Source organism: Protopterus annectens, chromosome 11.part0 (assembly GCF_019279795.1).
Source record: "Protopterus annectens isolate FY-2018-M chromosome 11.part0, PAN1.0, whole genome shotgun sequence".
Classification (NCBI taxonomy): Eukaryota; Metazoa; Chordata; order Ceratodontiformes; family Protopteridae; genus Protopterus; species Protopterus annectens.
Genome location: NC_056745.1, coordinates 1,382,029,196 through 1,382,050,265, shown reverse-complemented (window position 1 = coordinate 1,382,050,265; position 21,070 = coordinate 1,382,029,196). Strand labels below are relative to the sequence as shown.

Genomic DNA, 21,070 nt, shown 5'->3' with positions numbered 1-21,070 from the left:
TCTCTTTATAAGTAAAAGCACCAAAAGTTTAACTTGTAAGACTTGGAATTAAAGTTCTCTACACTGCATAAACTCAAGGTTGCACAGTATTTCAATACAGAATACAGGGAGCTTTTCATGAACTGTGCAAGAGCAGGTAAACAAGTGACACTTTCAGAATTGCTGCTCTGAAAAGTATGAATCCTGAGTAGGGCCATGGTCCTGTAATATAAGAGTAACAGACAACACAAACTAGAACTGCTTAAATTCTATTTAGAATATTAACTATCAGAATAAGTGAGACCCTTGCCATATTGATTAAGGTTCAATATATCAAATTCTTAAAACAAATCAGCTTACCATGACAACCACTGATATGTATATCGTAGATATGGGAATGAGTCTTCAAACAAAATAATAAACCAATAAGATATGCACAAGGAAGCAGGATCGACACGGTGTATATTAGAGGCCTGGGGAGGAGAGGAAAAAAAATCATTACACTGATAAACTGCAGATAAAAAATGGAAACTAATTTTATGAAGAGGAGCGAATATTAAAACTGTGGAATACTCTAAATCAAATATGTTTATTCAGTTTAGTATGAGGTATAAATTGCAGCCATCAACATTATGCAATGTTCCACAATCCAGGCTAAAGACAATATAGTTACACAGACTAATACTTGCCGAAAGTACATGTGTAAACAGGATCACTATTGCAAGAAGTCATAAAATAATTAAAAGAAAGCCAACGATGATGATGGGACACCTAGTTTGAGCTTTTTTAGCAAAGGGATTATCTTTGAGCACTTAATGATGCAGTCTCAAATTACAGATGGATTTGGGGAGAAGGGACTCTGGTGTTAACAGTCTTTGCCCTTTTCTTTTTTGCAATTCAAGAGTCAACTCATGGTAATACACAAACTGCTATTGGGAAATTACCACAAGGGCTACAGTCTAATGTAAACAAACTTGTTGTCATCATCAAAAAATTATCTGCAAGGAAGCCTTCTCCAATGTAAGTACGAAGTACTGAATTTTCTTGTTCTTGCACTCAATGGCACATGCACTTGTGGCAAGAATGCATCACATGCTGAGCCAAGACACCATATCCAGTTCCAATCCTATTCATTAAAAGCCTCAAGACAAACATGCACATATAAAAGTACTAAAATTATACAACAAATAGGTTTGCAAGAAATTCATATCTACACAGCCACAATATGAACAGGCTATACAGACAAAGGTGGGAAAACAGATAAATACTAAGCTACATGCCCTTGCAGGCCATTTAAGCCTAGCCAGTTTCTCTTCTTGTGCTCAAAATAACCTATCCCATTTGTTTATAGATTGGCCTTACCCATCCCATGATTGATCATTATACAGTACCCCTAATGAGAATAACTGACCATTAATAGTATAATAGACAATCATCCAATGAAAGTCTTCCTTGTAGAAATGAAGAGGCAAGTAAATCTGTTACAACTAACTTTGGAGGCCTTCTGTAGTGGGAATTTGGTAGAATTACAGAAAAAAATAAGCCTACTATAAAGTAGGAGTTTAAGAACAAAAGGCTCTGAAGGTAAAATCCTAATATACTAAGGAGAGATATATGTTTGAATCACTGTCAAAGTAGTGACTGGTGAAACTGTGGGCAGGCAAGTGATAACCCATCAAATAAATGCAATGAAGACATTTTTGAAGCAAACCCTAGAAACAGTCATGTCTGTAATGGAGTGGCTGCTCCAGGCAGCACTCATCAGTGTGGGATTATGCAATGCTAGGCAACAGCTGATAAGTTGACTTTCACTACAGCTACAAACAGGATCATTCCACAAAGTCTACCCATGACAAGTCTCAAGCAGTCACTGCTAGAACCAGCTATATCAAAACGTACCATTCCACAGGGCCTACCCAGAACAAGTCTCTAGTCAGTACTAAAACCTAGTCAAGAAGGGGCAGTCAGATTTAGTGTTCTGAAATGGTAAGGTAGACAGATCTCTAATCTGAAAATGCACAGCCAGATGGTGTTAAGTGATCTCCAGACGATATAGTTAACCATCACTATACAGAATTCGACTAGTTCAGAGAGGGATGAGTTTTTAGGAAAGCAGATTTACACATGGGACAGAAAAATGCAGCAAAAAAGTTTACGGAAATAAATATCAAAACTCTCAACACTGAAAGATGGCAATATTCAATAATGCAAAAAAACATGGTGTGATTCTCAACTTGACATCAAATGCTAGAGACAAATCAGAGAATTTATGAAACTGAGGCAGAATGCCACATGAAGCAGGACAGAGAAATGAAAAGGGCCTAACCTAAGGTGATAACATTTAAAGGAATGTAAATGAAACCACGTAGGTAAATGAACAAAGAAAAGGCGGCTAAGCAATTAGATTGCTATAGGTGGAAAGACCGTAAAAAGATGACAGAAAAATATTTATTCAGACATGAGATCCACCAAATCTATGCCACAGACAACCCCATAAAGCTAATCCCAATCTTTCAGAAACAAAAGGGACATGCTACAGCATCTCAATATACTGCTTGAAATCGGTCACAAAAAAGGGAGAAAGGAGCAAAGCTACAGACGGAAATGTTATGATCAATTTCTGCAAATGACTTCTCTAAAGAATCTAAATATTAATATTTACTCAGTTAAGATCTAACTGAAGAAAAAAAGTGTACCACAAAGTTAATGCATGCAATGTCCATAGAGGTAGACCAGTATTTAAAGAGTCCCTTTAGAGAACTAGTGACTGTTAATATATTTGTCCCAAACAACTATGACTAGAATTAAAATTAAAGAAAGTCTGGATAAATAATTGCAAGTTTAACTTGGAAACATTGTAATTAAAGTCCCCAACATATGAAGGTTTTTAAAAAAATGTTGACATTTTTGTATTACTATAAACCAGCTTGCTCAGTTTTACATATGTAGCAAAATGATACCACATTCTACAAGCAACTAATTTTATGGTTTAATTATAAACAGTGTCAACATTATTGGAAACTCCGAAATCTAGAGTCAATATGAACAAATCAAAACATATACAGTAGAATATTCCGAATCATTAACTGGGTATACAAAAGAATGAGAGGGTAAGATATGTAGAACATCCATTTAACCAAGTATAAAATACACACATTTCGTTTTCTTGTACTGGACATAATTATCTACTACACTTAGTTAACAGGTTGTGTTTTACGTTCCATCAGGTTGGTCAGACCAAGCTTACACTCAACTGCCTTAGATAATACACAAAAAAAGAAAAAATCCTACAGCTAATAATGGTAAACATAGCAATTTAATCTATTATGGTTGCTGACACAGAAAAAGTTCCCTAATCAAGTTTAACTCAGCATGAGAGAATAGTTAATACAATGCATAATGGTTTTCACCAAGATATCCAACGAAAAATTTATAAATGAGAAAACTTGAGATTTGAAAATTACTAACTGGTAATATTTTAGTCCAGCCAGAGGCCCAATCAGTCTTTGCACAAAAATAACAGAATTAAAGGCCCAGTTTTAAGCCTACTTAAATATTACACCGTCTGAAGTTTTAGTTTAAACCCTGTTACTTTCAAGTTTGTTAATTTCACTAAGTTTATTCTTGTTGCTTTTAACTTTGCATACAAAAGTCATGATACTTCTAATGTGTTTGAAAAAAGTTGTCAATTTAGTGCAAAGTACAGTTGTTTTTAAACACATTTATAAGCCATATACAGTAACAGAAAAGAACTTAACATTTTTCCATTTACATATCTTATATGTTTTTTTCTTTACATCTGTCACTTAGCCCCACATTACATAAATTGCCCGATTCTTGCCTCCCCTTAAAACTCACTCCTCCTGAACATTTTGCATGTATTATTCCCACAAATTCTATTTATACTATGAATTTTTAGAAAGAGGAGAAAATTACAATTTCCAGTTCTCATCTCTCTCTTACAATATTAAGAACTTGAAATACAGTTGGTTTAGATTTTGATGTCTGTTTTCTAGTAACTGCTTTTTTTAAAAAAAATTGAGGCTTCACTATGTCTAAACAATTGACACCCTACTTCTAAGATGGCTGTATGCAGAGTAACAGCTTAATTATGGCTCTCCCAGTGTGAAAAACTTAGCACAGAACACAAGAGGACCTTGATTTCTGAGTAAATTTCAGTAACTAAGTGCACTTGCCTGGATGCCAGAAAAAAGAAATAGACAGGACCTCAAGGAAAATCAGCTACAAAATTTGACAAAAAAACACTAACTGGGAAAAGTACTGTAGCTGTTCAGAAAAAGTACAAGTTCCATACATGACTTGATACCACAATATAAGGACAAAATTATTGACTTCAACAATTGGCTAAGCTTCTGGTGTCATTCAAAGGGGATCCAGTATCTGTCTGCCTGGGACGACATGATTGACAGACCACGATGCTTTGTCAGAGATGGTCTGCCTCTGGCATTCAGGTTACTGGCTAAGGCTCTTGCCACCCCCTATAGTGCCTTTTATAGGCAAAGTTCAAAGGACAAAACCACCACCGTAACAGGTACAAGCATGCAAAATCTGAAGGTAATGCTACTAAATGCTAGAAGTCTAAACCTCAAAATGCACTCGCTCGAGGCACTCCTAAATATGGAGAACATAGATATCTGTGCAGTAACTGAGACCTGGTTCAAGGCTCCAGAGAGCACCCCTGCAATACCAAGCTACAACTCCTACCACACTTTTCGGCCACCAAAGCAGGACCGAAACACTAAAGGTGGAGTGTCAATATTCACCAAGGATATTCACACCACCAGGCTAATTGCCCAACACAATGCATCTGAAATTTTCCAGGTGCAAACAACACTAGGTAAGACTGCAATCCAAATTGTAGCTTGCTACAGATCCCCACCATACCCAAAGATTCTCACTACACCTTTCTAAACATACTGGAAAATATTAAGATAGAACCAAACACCCTAATACTGGGTGATTATAACTACCCTGCCATTAACTGGGAAAACTACTCATGTACCAACACCTTTGCCCAACAGTTCTTGGAATTCATAAATTCCAATGCCTTGGATCAACTAATCCATAGTCCCACCAGGGGCTCCAATATCCTAGACCTGGTCATTACCAACATGGGAAATCAATGCTCCACACCTATTGTCACCTCCTCGTTAGTCAGGTCTGACCATAAGCTAATCACCCTCAACATCCACATCCCACCCTCCAGTAAGGAAACCTCCATAAAAAACTTCTCCAAAGCCAACTTCATGCTACTCAAGTCAGTAGTGACAAACTTTATGACACCCATGCAGACAGGAACTGAAAGTTCAACTGCTGAATCCTACACTAAGGCACTGTATGAGCATATCCGCTCATGCATGAATCGTGCCATCCCAAACAGAACCAAGATGCTCTCATCCAAAAAAAGGAAGCCAATCTGGTGGTCCCCTGCCATAAACAAACTTTACAACAAAAGGAAGAAACTGTTGCAGAAGAGGAAAATCCCAGGAAGCAAAAAACGTCCTTACCAGCCTCAGTAAGAAACTGAGATCCCTCATAAAATCCTCCAAAGCTAGTTACGAAAATAAAATTGCCAAAGATTCCAAAGACAACCACAAGGCATTCTATAACTATGTCAAGAATCTAAATGGCAATGCTCAGATCTGCTCTGAACTAAAACAGAATGGCATTAAATATACTGATCCCAAGGATATTGCCAATATCCTGGCAGACTGATTCAGTGCCAACTTCACCCCCCTCTCACCCCCTAAATGGTCCATCTCAATACCGGAAGATTGCCAAATACCGGTAATAATTGCCACACAGGTAAAAAACACACTCTCCAAAGCTAAGAATACAGCATCCATGGGACCAGATGACATCCCGGGCTGTGTACTACATGAACTACAATATGAACTGGCACCTCACCTAAGTGTCTTGTTTAATCATAGCCTCACCTCAGGTTTCATGCCCAATGAGTGGCGTAGAGCTAGTTATCCCACTCCACAAGGGGGGATCCACCTTTGATCCCATAAACTACTGTCCCATCAGTCTGACGAGCCTTATCTGCAAGGCCACGGAGCATATTATCATGGAACTTATAAACAAAGACATTGGCAACCTTCAAACACTGGACCCCACCCAGTTTGGGTTTGTGAAGGGCCGATCTTGTCTCCTGAACCTGACTTCTTCGAATCAGTCTCCAGAGCCATGGACAAGGGTAAGGTGGTCCACACAGCCTATATAGACCTTGCCAAGGCCTTTGACACCATCCCCCACTCTGGAACCAGATAAACTTACTAAGCTGGGCATTAATCCCTACGTCACCCAGTGGGTTGCTAACTGGCTTACTGATGGAATCCACACTGTAAAAGTAGCCAAATCCAGCTTCAGACAAGTGACAAGTGGAGTACCTCAGGGTTCAGTCCTGGGACCGCTCTTGTTTGACATCTACTTCTCTGAAGTACAGGCCAACACTAAGGGACTCTGGATAACAAAGTTCGCAGATGACTGCAAACTGGGAGCCATTATTGAATCCCCAAATGATGTGGATACTCTACAAAAGGGCCTTACAGAAACAGATGCTTGATGCCAGAGCCATGGGCTCAAGCTCAATGCCAAGAAATGTATAGTTATCCCCTTTGGGGAAAAAACATGTACCCGTGAATTACCATATAGATGGCAGTACACTAAACACTGAAAGTGTGATGAGACTTAGGGACACAGGTGGACAGTGGTCTCACCTTAGATAACCACATCGCCACAACAGTCAGGAAATCCTGTGTGGCACACCTCATCACTAAGGGCTTTTCAACCAGAAAAAAAGGAGGTCATTGTCCCACTGTACTCATCCCTCATTTGACCCATTATAGAATATAATGCCCCGTTTGGTATGTACCTCTCAACACATCTGCAACAACTGGAAAGGCCGCAGAAATACCTCACAAAGAATCACAGGCCTAAAGCAGATGCCCTACGCTGACCGCCTTAAACTCCAGCTATACTCTGTCGCATATCGTCTACTCAGAGGCGATCTCTGCTTAACATACAAGGCCATGTCAAACCCAGAGCTGTTGGACATGCTACACAGAAATCCCAATCCCTCAGAGCCACACGGTCCAGGGATCTAAACCTGGTCATCACAATAAACAAAACCTGCTGGAGGGATAGGTTCCTGACCCAGAGACTCCCCAGACTCTGGAAAGATTGCCCATACATGTCAAGCAGAGTGCCTCTTTGGCCCTCTTCAAAAGGAACCTTGACGATTGGATGGGAGAAAGGAAATTCACCCCGGGGATCACGTCAGTCGCCCTGCTAGACAGGGGTCCAGGGAAGTAAATAGTGTGGGAAGAAATATACAGGGAATTGTTATGGCTAGGCTTGAATAGGCCCTAGGGCTGATAGCCTAGTACCAACCTATGACTTCCAGTAAACCTTGAGGAAAGTATAAAGCAATTGCATACAGATCTGATTAAAATAAATCAAACACTGATGGAGTACATAAAAAACAATAAAAGGCTGGAAAAAAAATAGAAGATGCTTTAAACAGATACTCAAATGAGATAAAACTGCAAAACTTAAGAGGTCAAAATGAAAAGGCTGGCCAAATACGTGACTGCACAAGAAAAGATATTTCAAAAAATAATGGAATTGGAGGACAGAGCACAGAGAAAACCTGTGATTTTCTGCTGTACCTGAGAAGCTGGAATTAAGACCATTAATTTCATGAAATCACAAATAAGCAACTGGACTGGTATTTCATAACAGGAATTGTTAATTGAAAGAGCACATTGTGTGTATGCTCCAAACCTGGCTATGAGAAACCAGCCTAGAACTTTTATAGTAAAAATGCAATCTTACTAGCAGGAGTGGATTCTGTCAAAACTGTGGCAGAAGGACAAAGTACTAAAAGTGGGAGACAAAACAATGTTTCTGGAGAATGACTATTCATTGTAAAATAGGCAGAAGAAGAGTAAAATTATCAAATTATTCAGGGGATGTTGAGAAGCATAGCTGAGTACAGCAGTTTGAACCTCAGGCATCTTCAAACAGGGAAAATATTTTGAAGTACATGCTAAGGAAGAAATATAAAGGATTGTCCAACAAAAAGTGAGCTGAGAACAGGAGATTTTACTTCTTGTTCTTCAAGTAATAAAGCCCACAGAGAGACTGTGCCAGTGAAACTTTTCCCAGTGTTACAATGGAAATGCTTGGGGAGGGCACAGGAGTTGACTAGAAGAGTGCAATTGAGACTAAGTAGAGACAGGGTTTGGGAGATGAATAGAACAAGAGAATCTGGAAATACTGGACTTGTTTGCACTTTGTTAAACTTGTAGGGGACTCTAAAGCACATGTCCTACTGCATGTCATTAATGTTCGGAAACATACTCAGGAGAGGGGAAAAGTAGGGGGAAGTTGAGCAAAATTTTTTTTCTTAGTACTTAAATGGTTAATGATTTTCTTTGCATGTTAAAGTTTACTTCAGTTATTCTTAAGTGCAACAAGGATACTAATGTAAATAGGTGCTTCTGTTTATTCTCATATCTTTCACTATTCTATCTTTCATCCTGTTTAGTTTTAAGACATGCAGGTACTGTAATGCAAAAAAAAAGGAATCTGGTTAAAAGCATGACGAGAATAATTAGTGTGCTTTTTCTCATTCTTGCATAGGGGATGACTGGGTTAAGGCTATTAGCTTTATATAGTAGGTTTTAACACATAGTAAATTAAAAAGAAAACGGATTACAAGGTCTTTTTTCCAGTAAACAGTCCTGTATCTGGTTCTCATGTCACTACCAGACAATGTGATAAAAATAAATAGCTTGAAGAAAATGCTTTCTGAAAGCATTCAAGTGTTTTCACAGTTAGGACAGCTACAAAGATAAGGCAAAACCAGGCAGCACTTAATAGAATTAAAGGCTCTACCATGCATCTCAGCATTGATGATCTTTCTGTTCAACTCAAGTCTGTATATGTGTGGCTGTCAGTTTGGAACTTTTCTTCCTATTAGGAAGGTAACCCTTCAACATTTGAAGATGTACATAGTTCTCTATGTTAAGTTAGTAGGTTTTAGGGGGTATTGGGTGCATTTGTTTGAGGGTTTTCAATAAAACAAAGTTCTGCAAGATGTGACATAGGCTCAAATGGAGATGACAAGTAACTGTACAAAAGACTAACCTACCAAACAGTGCAAGCATGCAATACAGAAGCTGGAACTAGATGTTTAACAAAAAACCTGTCATACATAAAAGGTGGGAATAATCTTTCAAGAATATGATTCTTTCTATAATGTCTTTAAATGTTAATGGTCTTACAGATAAATACAAAAAAGTAGTGAACTATATTAAAATGTCAAGTGCAAATAATGCTGCAGGAGACGCACTTGGAAATAAATGAACATGTGAATTTGATAAAGAAAGGTTTTCAGGATGGTTATTCAGTGGAATACCTGGGGCGAAGGAAAACAGGAGTACTTATATTAATTGCAAGAGGAGCTCCAATAGTAATAGAAGAGGAAAAATACAATAATGGTAGATTTGTAGTACTAAGGGGATACTGGCAAGTGAGGAGGATTACACTGACATGTATTAATATTCCATCAAAAACTGATATAATGAAGCTTAAGAAAAATTCTGGGAGAAATAATCAGCTTTCAGCAAAGAATATTATTTATAGGTGGGGACTGGAACTTGATTTCCAACAGCGAAGATGCGTCTTTGGGGGAGGAACAGAAATTAAAATATAACTAAGGAGGAAAATTTTAAGAAATTTATGAAAATATTTGGCATGGAAAATGTAATTCAGTACTAGGAATTCATAGTAAACTTGCATATTATTCCCTATGTACAAAAACTGGGCTAGGCTAGACAGAATTTACATTTCACAGGAGCATGTGCATTTAATTGAAGATCTTGATATGCTCCCAATAACTATTTCAGATCCTGCACCAATAACTAAAATAAAAACCCAGGGTAATGAAATAAAAATGAGACTTTTCCACCCATCTGGTGAAAGAGTAGTTTAAGGACTGGGTAGTGGAAATTATTCAGGAGCTATTAGAAATTATAGAAACTTCTTCTGAAAATATGGCTACGGAGTGGGATAAAATTAAACTGGAACTTAAAAACAGGCTAGAAATAAAAGAAAGGGAGCTATGGTTAAGTATTATTTAAAGGGACTAAAATATTGAAGTACTGCAAAGTAGAGAATCTCTCAGAAGAAAATTAGCAATTACAGAATGCTAAACAGAAAATAAAGGATTATCTCAATAATATGCATAAGTTTAGAAAGATTGCTGTTACACAATTTTTGATAACTATGGCACAAAACTTTTAGCACAATGACTCAGGCAGCAGAATGTAGAAAGGGCTGTCACCAAGCTTAGGGAGCCTATAACACAGAATATAAGGGATCCTGTAGAATTAGAAATATTTTGGAAATTCTACGAAAGTTTGTATAAAGCAGAAAACATATGGAAATCAAGAAAAGGTACAATATGCCAATGTTACAGGGAGAGGAAGCCTATTACTAAGTTAGGATAGTGGGAGAAGAGAAAAATCGTTCATGAGTGTACTAGGCTAATGGCCCTGGAGCCTTTACAAGCCTAGCCCATAGGATTACCCTGGCATTGTGCCACCCAACCTTAGTTCCTAGTGGCTCTGTCGAGTAGAGCCACTGGAGTGATCCCCGGGGTGAATTTTCTATTTCCCGTCCAATCAAGATTTCTCTTGAAGGTGGTCAGTGAGGTGCTCTGCTTGACATGATGGGAAGTCTATTCCATACCATGCCAGTCTCTGGGTTATGAACCTGTCCCTCCAGCATGTTCTGTTGATTGTGGTGGTGAGGTTGAGGTTTCTGGAGTGTGTGGTGCAGAGGGATTGTGATTTCTTTAGCTGTAGCATTTCTAACAGAGCTGGGTCAGACATGGCTTTGTAAGTCAAGAAGAGATTCCCTCTAAGTAGGCGATATGAGACAGAGAATAGATGGAGTTTGAGTTTGTCCATATAGGACAGACTGATTGGTATAACCAATCGACAGGAAGTCCCCAGGAACAGATGGTATTCCTGTGGAAGTTTGGAAGCTAGGAGGGAAAAAAATGAAAGATCTGGAAGGTTTCATTTAACAGCATTTTAAGAGAAGTACCAACATCCTGGAAGAAAGTGGTAGTAGATGCAATACCTAAAGAGGGTAAAGATCCATCAGATCCAGGTTCATACAGGCCTATTTCAATACTAAATCATGATTACAATGTGTTTACGTCTATAATGACTAAAAATGGCAAAAGTGATGCCAAAATTGATAGATATCAATTAATGTGGTTTTGTGGAGGGGAGGCAAACATTTGACAAAACAGTGATGATCCAGAAGGAAGCAGAATGTAAGACAATACCCCTGTTGCTTGATGGGTCTTGATGCACAGAAAGCATTTGACAGAGTAAGGTGGGATTTTATGAGCAGAGCAATGGAAGCATTTGCATTCCCCGATACATTTATAAGGTTGATTAGGAGATATGAAGAATCAGAGGGGCGAAAACTAAAGTGGGTGGTGTCCTCTCTGAATCTCTGCTTGAGCAGAGGAACCAGACAGGAATGTCCTTTCTGCCCTTTATTTGCAATATATTTAGAACCATTGGCAAAGAAAATAAAGGATTCAGAAATTCAAGGAAATTGGTATGATAGTCAAGAAAAGCTGGCTACTTGAAGATGACATTTTATACAGGACAAAACCAGAAAGGGACATTACAGTACTGTGGAACATGCTGAGACAGCTTCAAACCTTTTCTGAATACAAAATGAATGAAGCTAAAACAAAAGCAATATCCATATTGATGGGGACATGATAAAATGAAGTATTTAGGAATATGGATTAAGAATGATACAAGTGTGGCAGCTAAGGATATGTGGGAAGAGATTAAACAAAAGATAATACAAAAACTGAGAAAATGGAAGCTCTGTTATATGGATAATCGATAGTAAGATACAAGCAGTTAAACTGTTTTTAGTCTCTAGTCTTATACACACACCAGACATACTTTTATCCACTAGAGAAAAAGTTGTGGATAGCAATAAAGAGCTGAAGTCAAGTGGGATAAGCTTGTTCTTCCAATAGAACAGGGCGGATTGGGATTACCAGAGTTGAAAGGGTATTTAAGAGCAATACAGTTAAGGCTCCTATGCATAGCACAAATAGAAAACTGTAATTCAAAGTGGAAAGAGATGATGAAACTGGGGAAGCTGAGGTAACCGGGAGAGACTAGAATTTTGGATGCAGACTTAACAATCATACAGAATATTATCTCTATAGAGTAGCAGACAGTATCCTAAGAACTAAGCCAACATAGGAATGGAGAACAGAGATTCTGCCAATAGGGATGACTGTAATTAGGGTTACAGTCAATAAACGGGGCAGGGATATATTGGAGAAAACTGGCAAAGGAACCAAGGTATTCGAAGCAAATAACTCGAGAGTTAAAGATAACAGAATGGGAGGATGCCAATAACTTATCTGGACTGGAGGCTAGAGATTGCCTTCCATATCAAAGATTGATAGTGTATAGGCAAAGAGAAAAATACAGGGGTCCTAAACAAAAGACCAGCATTGGTAGATTGTTTAGTAGAATCTAGAACAGAAGTTGTTGTTAAATGAATAATTAGTAGAGCATATAAAATACTGCATGAAAACTATAAGAATCAGAGGAGGTTAGGAAGGATTGGGAAGAAAGATTAGATAATCAATTCAGAAAGAAACAATGGGGGATATATATGTACGTCTCCCAAATATGCAACAGAATCTAGAAGATTTAGGATCTTTGCCTGGAAGTGTTTACATAAGTATTTTTATACTTCAAGCAAACTCCCAAGAATTTTTCCTCAGGTAGACAGCAAATGTTGGGTGTGTGATGGAGAACAAAGAGGTAACTGGGAAGATATTTTCTGGAGTCCAATGAGTTGGCAGACTTTAAAACTTCCCTGCAGACTGCTCTGTTGGAGATGTTGGGCGAGCAAACTGCAGTAACTAGGGAAGATGATTTTTTGAGCTATGATGCACAATAGGAATTGCCTAGACATAGCAAGGCCTTGCTGAGTAATTATGCCTGCCAAAAAAGCAATTACTAGAAAATGGAAGTCAAAGTTTAAACCAACTTTACTAGAAGTAGCGAAGATAGTAACAGATAAAACTGGAAGTGGGATCCTTAGAAAAGGGTACAAGCAAATTACAAAGGAAAAAAATCGAAAATGTGGGATCAATACATGCAGAGGAGGAACAAGGTTTAACAGGTAGAATTTGAATGAGCTATGTAATGGTTGACTAACAACTGAATATATTAAAAGTGATGTAAAATGTTTGCAGCTACAGTTGTGTTGGCATGGTTTGGAATGTATAATGTGTGCAACTGAGATTGTGTTGCTATGATTTATTTTCATTTATATAAATTAACACTATCCATGTCATACATAATTTAACAAAGATGTTTCTTGTTTAAAAAAAATTCAGATCCTGTGTCCCAACTCAAAAGAATCGTTTTCTAAGTTACAGATATTTGTTCCCCAAAAATGTTTGACAAGGTACTCTGTAGGAAATGTTTAAAATCAGTTCATTATACTCCCAAAAACATGTTCACAGTCACCTCTTTCTTCCACACCATACTTCCACCACATGCCATTGCCATCTACCAGAGAGGAAAAAGCTTTAAAGTCTGCTTGGGTACAAAAATACCTATGCAATCACTTAGAAGCAAAAATCCCAAACCTACTGGCTTTGGTGACATACATGGAAGAAATATATGTTCTCCCATTTTTCCACTGTCAACTTTTTCCAGTCTTTTTCCTATCTTTAACCTCTTCTGATTTTTATGTAATATTTCATATACTCAACTAATTATCCCCTTTTTCCCAGCTTCTGCTCTAGATTCAACCAAAGACTCTGTTGACTCACCAATCCCTTTCTCTAACCTGCAGTCCAAACTACTACTTGGCATCATCCTACTCTATAACCTTCCCCTTTTGTAGTTACTTGCGCCCAAATAAGAGGCAAAAGAACTAAGTAAACTCCAGCCCCTTCTTGCTAATTTTCTGTACACCTAATTGCAGCCATCCCTGTCTGCAAACTTTTCTTACTCCAGATCCGTGGTGGCGCAGTTCCTAGAATACTTTCTGCAATTTTATGAATCTAATATTCTGTATGGTTTGCTACTCCAAGGATATGCATCCAAAATCCCAGTTTTCCTTATTTCTTGCATTCCCCCCACACTGCTATATCCCTTTCCAGTTTGAATTAAAAAAAAGTTGTGTACTCTCCATAATGTTCCAGCCGAGTAGTTCTGCTTCATTTGTCTTCACCCTCTGGGTACCGGATACAAGGCGGCAATTTCACTAGCATCTGCTCTGAGCTCCAAGCTCCTCCCCTTACCCATAATACACCACTACCTTCCATCTCCCCGATCAAGTTTGCTGCAACTTACACTGAGAACCAGACCTCAACACACCTTACACACCAAAAAACAGCTAAAAAGCTGTCCATATGCTAAGGCCAGGGGGAAGGAGGGAGGGACGGATGAAGACAAATGAAGAACTACTCAGATGTAACGTTATGGTGAGTACACAACTTCTTTACCGGAAGTAGTTTACTTCATTTAATCTTCAACCTGTGGGACAGAGTCCCCAGCTACTAAAATAACTGGGTAGCTATCAAAGAAGGACATTCCGGAGCATCGCAGAACCAAAGGATGCTCTCCTTCTAGACATCAAATCCAATTTGTAGTGAGAAATAAAGGTATGAGATGAGGACCAAATAGCCGCAGAACAAATATCATCCAGTGAGACTCTCAACCAACAGGCTGCAGAAGTAGCCATGGACCTAGTTGAATGAGCTTTCACCTGACCTGGAGGAGACAAACCTTTATCCTTATAGATCTGAAGGATACACAAGGAGATCCACCTAGTGATGGTGACCTTGGAGATAGGTTTACCCAAAAAGGGTTTAGAGGACACAATTGATCAGGTTTGCAAAATGTTCTAATCCTGTGTCAATAGAATCATAACAGTCTATGAACATCCAACAAGTGAAGTCTGTATTCCATTTTGTTAGCAAAATTTGGAAAGAAAACAGGTAACTGACTGATGTTAACCTGTGAGGCTACTTCTGGAAGAAAGGAAGGATTGGTACGAAGGGAAACCCTGTCCTTATGGAAAATCATGTATGGAACTTTAACAGACAACACTTGCAGTTCTGAAACCCTCTTAGCAGAGGTGATAGCCACTAGAAACATTGTTTTCCAAGACAAACTTAAGATCTGTGGTTGCTGCAGGTTCAAATGGCAGAGCGACCAACGCTTGAAGAACCATAGTAAGGTCCCATGGGGGAATAGGATCTTTGACAGGAGGACACAATAGAAAGGCACCTTTAATAAAAGCTTTACACAGTCTGGAAGAGGCTAGAGAAGTGGAATTCTCGCCCACATGAAAATGAGAAATGGCAGCTTGTTGAACCTTGACTGTAGAAGAGCTAGCTCCTTGTTGAAAAATATTTGCTAGAAAATCGAGAATAGCTGAAACAGGAGCTGTGAAAAGGTCTAAACTCCTCTATGAGAAGCCCAAAAGGAAAAAGTTTCCATTTGCTATGATAAACCTTCCTTGTGGAGGATTTATGAGCTGCCACCAGAATAGACCTGACTGAAGACAATCCAGCAATTAAGGGAACTGGAGCAGCCAAGCTGTGAGCTTCAAACTGTCCAGACTTGGATGAGAAACCCTTGAGGGGTGTGAAATGAGATCCTGAATGGGATCCACAGTGGAGCCAGAAGATGAGCCCCAAAGGAAGGGAAACCATACCTGGCAAGGCCAAAATCGGGCAATGAGGATCATTTTGCTCCCCAGTCAGCAAACTTTCTGTAGAAACCTCGGAATAAGGGGTACAAGGAGGGTAAGCATACAGAAGACTGGAAGGCCAAGAATGAACTAAAGTGTCTCTGGGGGACTACCCCCGGCTGAGGGTTCAGAGCGAAGAACTCACTGCACTGCGCGTTGGAAGGAGATGCGAAGAGATCGCAGCAAGGCCGACCCCATTCCACAAAGATCTGCTCTGTTACTGAAGGATTCAGAGACCACTTGTAAGGCATCAGTATGGTCCGACAATCTGTCCGCTAGAATGTTGGACCGTCCTGGAATGTGCGTTGCTGTCAGAAAGTGACCGGTGGAGATCACCCATTCCCAAATTTTTATAGCCTCGCGACAAAAGGAGTAAGATCTGGTCCCTCCCTGTTTGTTGACATACCAGGCCACTGACATGTTGTCTGCTTGAATTGCAATGGTTCCCAGAGGAAGAAAGGCATGAAGTGCCTGCAATGCCAAAAGGACCTCCCTCATCTCCCAAATGCTTACATGCAACCTGGCCTCAATAGGGGACCACAGGCCTTGGACTGTTCTACCCAAACTATGCCCCCCATCCAAGTTGGGAGGCATCCATGGCCACTGTGGCATGGACAGGGGCTGGAACAAAGGGTCGTCCCTACAGAATTTCTGGAGAATGCATCCACCAAAGAAGGGACAACCTGCAGACTCGGAGGTGTATTGGATGCGACAACAGAAGATCCAACAAGGACCATTGCACTGCTAGAGTCCACTGTAGTACTCGCATGTGTAAATCGGGCACACAGAAGCTTTATGGTCGATGCCATAGAACCTAGGGCCCTCAAAACTGATTCTGCCGAGGGAAGGTGAGAACAGCAGACGAAGGCAACATGCATCCTTAGGTTTTGAACTCTTTCAGTGGGCAGGAAGATTGTCTGTAGTGTCTATCCATGTCCCTATGCAGTCCATCACCTAGACAGGATTCAGAAAAGATTTGGAGTTATTGATTGCAATCCCTAAGTGGAGTGCAAACTTCAGGAAATAATCTCTGGTCCGGTAAAGTAGATGATTGGTGGGAGCAGTAAGGAGCCAATCGCCCAGGTAAGGATAGACCTGAATCCCCTGAAGCCTCAGGTTAGCCGCTACTACTGACATCTTTTGTAAATACCCTGGAGGCTGTGGTGAGACCAAAGGGTAGGACTCGAAATTGGTAATGATAGACTCCTAGCCGGAAGCGGAGGAACCTCCTGGAGCTTCCGTGGATCTTTATGTGATAGTACGCATCCTGGTGGTCGAACTAGCACATCCAGTCGCTCTCTTGTAGGTACGGCATGGACTGTAAGGTGACTATCCGGAACTTTCTTTGGCAACTGACAGGTTCAGGGTAGATAGGTCCAAAAAGGGCCTCAAGTCCCCCGTTTTCTTTAGCACTAAAAAGAACCTGTCGTAGATACCCGATCCGGACCGATCGGGGGGGGGGGGGCGCTCATTTCTCTAGCAGCTTGGAAATTTCCAGTGCTGCTGCCTTTCTGAGTGGGCTGTACATCCGAAGATGTCAGAGAGCTTTGGGAGGAATCACAAATGGGATTGAGTATCCTCTGGAAATTATCTGAAGCACCCAGTGGTCTGATGTTATGGACTCCCATGCTGCCAGGTGCAATAACAAGCGACCCCAGACTGCCTCTAGAGTACAGCAGTTGGGCAACCCCCTCAGGGTTGCTGCGTGGGCCTATCCGAGAATGGTTCGAGACCCAAAATTCCTCGGACCCCCTCTGCCTCTAGGCTGGCATCTATCCTGTCCCCCCTCTGCCTCTAGGGGAAGAGGAGTATGTCCCGGGAATACTGAGACTTCCGGAACCACATCTTTTGCCCTCACTGATTCTGGGAAAAGGATCTTTGAGGGTTCGAGAAGCGGATTCCGATGGCAGACAGTGTCTTCCAGTCTTTTTCACTCTGGCCCAAGGTGTCTGACAGTTTTACCAAAAAGGGTAGAACCGTCATAAGGGGCATTCCACAAAAGAAACCTTGAAGGATTCCATGAACTGACAATTTGAGCCAAGCTTTACACCTCATGAACACGCCGGACCTAGCTGCTCTAGCCACTTCAGTAGCATGTGAGAGGAGTCGCATGGACGTGTTGGAAACCGCTGTTAAAAGTGACCCTCCTTGCGGAAAACGTCTGTCCTCCTACAACATGGACTTTGAGGGAGACTCAGGTAGTTCCTTTACCAATTCACGCTGTAGTCTAGTAACGTGGGCCAGACAGTTCAGCGCCCTGATAGAAAAGGTTGCCGATGCATAAACCCACTTCCCTAGGCAGTCCATCATCCTAGACTCTTGGTCAGGGGGATGAACCAGGGAACTCTCTAGGGCTAGTTCCTTTTTGGTGGCTGCTGCTACCACCATAGCGTCTACACGGGACCCTTTATTCCACGCTGGTCAGGGAGGGGGGCTCAATTTTGTCTGGGCATTTGGGGATTGGTTCCACGGTGTCCGGCTCCTTCCAAGCCTGCGAGGTGACCAGGTCCACCAGGGGATCTGCAGGGGGGGGTGCCCAGAATGTAGATGGGCCTGTGCCGAAAGCCTCCAGGAACACAGATTTGTCAGAGGAAGGTTTTGTGGGAGACCAACCTCCCCGCTGGCGTAGGATTTCCATTATGTCTCCAAAGGAGACGCATTGGAGGTGATCTGGGGGAACCTTCCCAGTCATCTAAATCTGTCCTTGGTGAGGGACCCGGGGAGTCCAAGCGCCTCCTCTTGCACGTATGCTTGCGAGGTACATCTTCAGTGGGGCTCTCCGGGGGAAACTCGCAAGCCACTTGTTCCTTGGGGGAACCGCCTGGGGCTAATCGAGCACGGACTGTCCCCTCAGGTAAAATGATGGGATTCACACACAAAGCAGAGGGAGTCAAAGCGGAGTCCGAACAAACAGTCAAGGGTCTCGATCCAGTGGAGAGAACCCTTTCTATCATGAACGCCAAGGGAGAACAAGCTTCCTAGGTAACCAGTAAGGAAACCACTCTCCCCAGATCAGACGTGAGAATCGAAGCCAGGCCAGACGTGGACGGAGCTCCGAGGGGGGGACTTGGCCCGACAACATCAGAGCTATGGAAAAAGTTCCACTCCCTCAGATCCGACACCCAGGCTCCGGCTCAGAGCCACTCTGATCCAAAGTGGACGGATCCGACACCACAGGCAGCTGCCGGCGTCAAGGAGACAGGTACAGTCTGCACTGACCACCTAAGGCCATCCTCAGATCCATGTACTCTGAACCATGAGGTCGGATCGGAGAAAGAGAAATTGGAGTGAAGAAAGGAAATGAGCCCCCCTCCAGAGGGAGAGGGGGCTGGCAAGACTCCCATCTGGATTTGTGTGCGAATGAACCTCCACATTATTTTATCCATGTCGACTTCGGAAAGGCTGTGGGTGCACAGCGATGAGGCCATGGACTCAGACCTGGCAGGTCAAGGAACAGAGGCCCTAGATGGTGGTCATGACTCCTACGGCTCCAGGGAAAATCTGGGAGATTGGAGCCTAGACTGACTCTTGGTGGGAGTTCTGGATGGAACTGAAAGGTTTGGAGACCTCATTTCCCTGTCCGGTGCTCTCTCTCCTTTCTCTCTGCCTTTTCTGCACTCCGCTTCCACGGGCTAAGAAGTGGGAGGGTGAGTCCCAGCCTGGGAGGGAGGAGAAGGAAGGACAAGAGAGGAAGGAGAGGCGGCCACAGCAACTGCTGTGACCGAAGCATTAGAGGCGGCAGCCCCCTCTGCAGTAGGTAGAAGGCCTTTCAAGGCTAACTTGGCCAGTCTATCCTTAATGGCGCACGGGTTGAAACCCGTGCAAATAGCACAATCAGTGCTCAAATGATCTACACAAACACATCCCGCAAAGAGTGTGGCTATCAGCGGGTGACAAATTGTGTTTATACTCAGTGCACCTCTTAGACTGGCTTAGGATCAGCCATGTCTCAACTCTAGATTTTTATAGAAATCTCAAATATAGAAATAATGAGTTCTCTAAATACAGGCAAATAGAGACAAACTAGATCTCTAAACACACCCACTCACCCCACACTCAAAGCACACGGAACACTGAGGGGGGGGGGGAAGGGAAGACAACTATACACTAAACTACCTACCCAAGACTAAACAAAAAGCCTAAAACTCGAAGCACCAGCAGGGGGAGGAAGACAGGGAACCTACACTGACAAGACTACACTCAAAAAACACAATACCAAAATAACCCAACTCACAGACTGAGCTCAGAATCACAATGCTTATGGCTAGCCACGGCAAACGAGATCTGGGCGATGGAAGGTAGTGGTGGTGTATTATGGGTAAGGGGAGGAGCTTGGAGCTCATAGCAGATGTTAGTGAAATTGCTGGCTCAGATCCGATATGGATCCGGTACCCACAGGTTGAAGATCAAATGAACTAAACTACTTCAGATCTTTGTATATAGGAACCTTAACTGTGTAGCTCTTAAACATCCTTTCAAATCACGTCATCCTATGCCACCTTGCTCTGCTGGAATAATCAGCCTATCCCACTTAACTCTTGCCCTCTCCCCCTCCCAGATAAATTCCTTCAACTCAATTATCCACAGCTTCGCTGGTTGTTAAAAATATGCCAGATCTGTATATAAAACTAAGCAGACTAAACATTTTCTTTGCTAATATCTTACTATCCATAAAATAAAAGTTGTGCACTTACCATGACAACAGATCCATGTTGTTCACTTCCATCCTTCAACAGATGGGTTTGGGATTCATCTAGGATAAGACTTTGTCCACTTTCAGACCTGGAGCCAAGACTTGGGCTCTTCCCCTTAACAGATAATCCCCTGTAGTTTGTAAATTACCTCGGACAGTTTGTCCATATATCAGCTTTATTGTAGGGTACCTGATGATTTTATGATGAGGTGCTATAATCCTTGACCCACAGCTTGGAGTACATCTATCTAAACTATCCTGACTTGGTTTAATATTTACTGATCTGTACTATTAAGGTGTGTGACTGCAAGTGACAGTAAAGCAATTCCAGCTTTTGTGTGATTTTCACAACTTGTACAGTCAGAGCAACAACTTTACTATACTTAATTTAATATTTAGTTGTATACTATTCTTGTGATTTTTCTCATAAAAGTTGATTTCAATTCTCTGAATTCTGGGGTAACTTATTTTGACTATTTTCCTTTAGAATTTTTGTATATCTGCAGCTGAATATGGATTCCTTAAATTAAT

At 41.3% G+C, this 21,070-nt stretch overlaps 1 protein-coding gene across 1 annotated transcript in view; it reads right to left on the bottom strand.

Annotated features, from left to right (window-relative positions):
• Positions 1 to 304: 304 nt before the first annotated feature.
• LOC122815078 (putative cation exchanger C521.04c) overlaps positions 305 to 21,070 on the bottom strand; it is a 1,300,764-nt gene continuing 1,279,998 nt past the window's right edge. The window contains exon 19 of the mRNA XM_044087322.1: positions 305 to 452. Within this exon, the coding sequence (XP_043943257.1) occupies positions 305 to 452 (148 nt within the window). The remainder of the gene's footprint in view (positions 453 to 21,070) is intronic.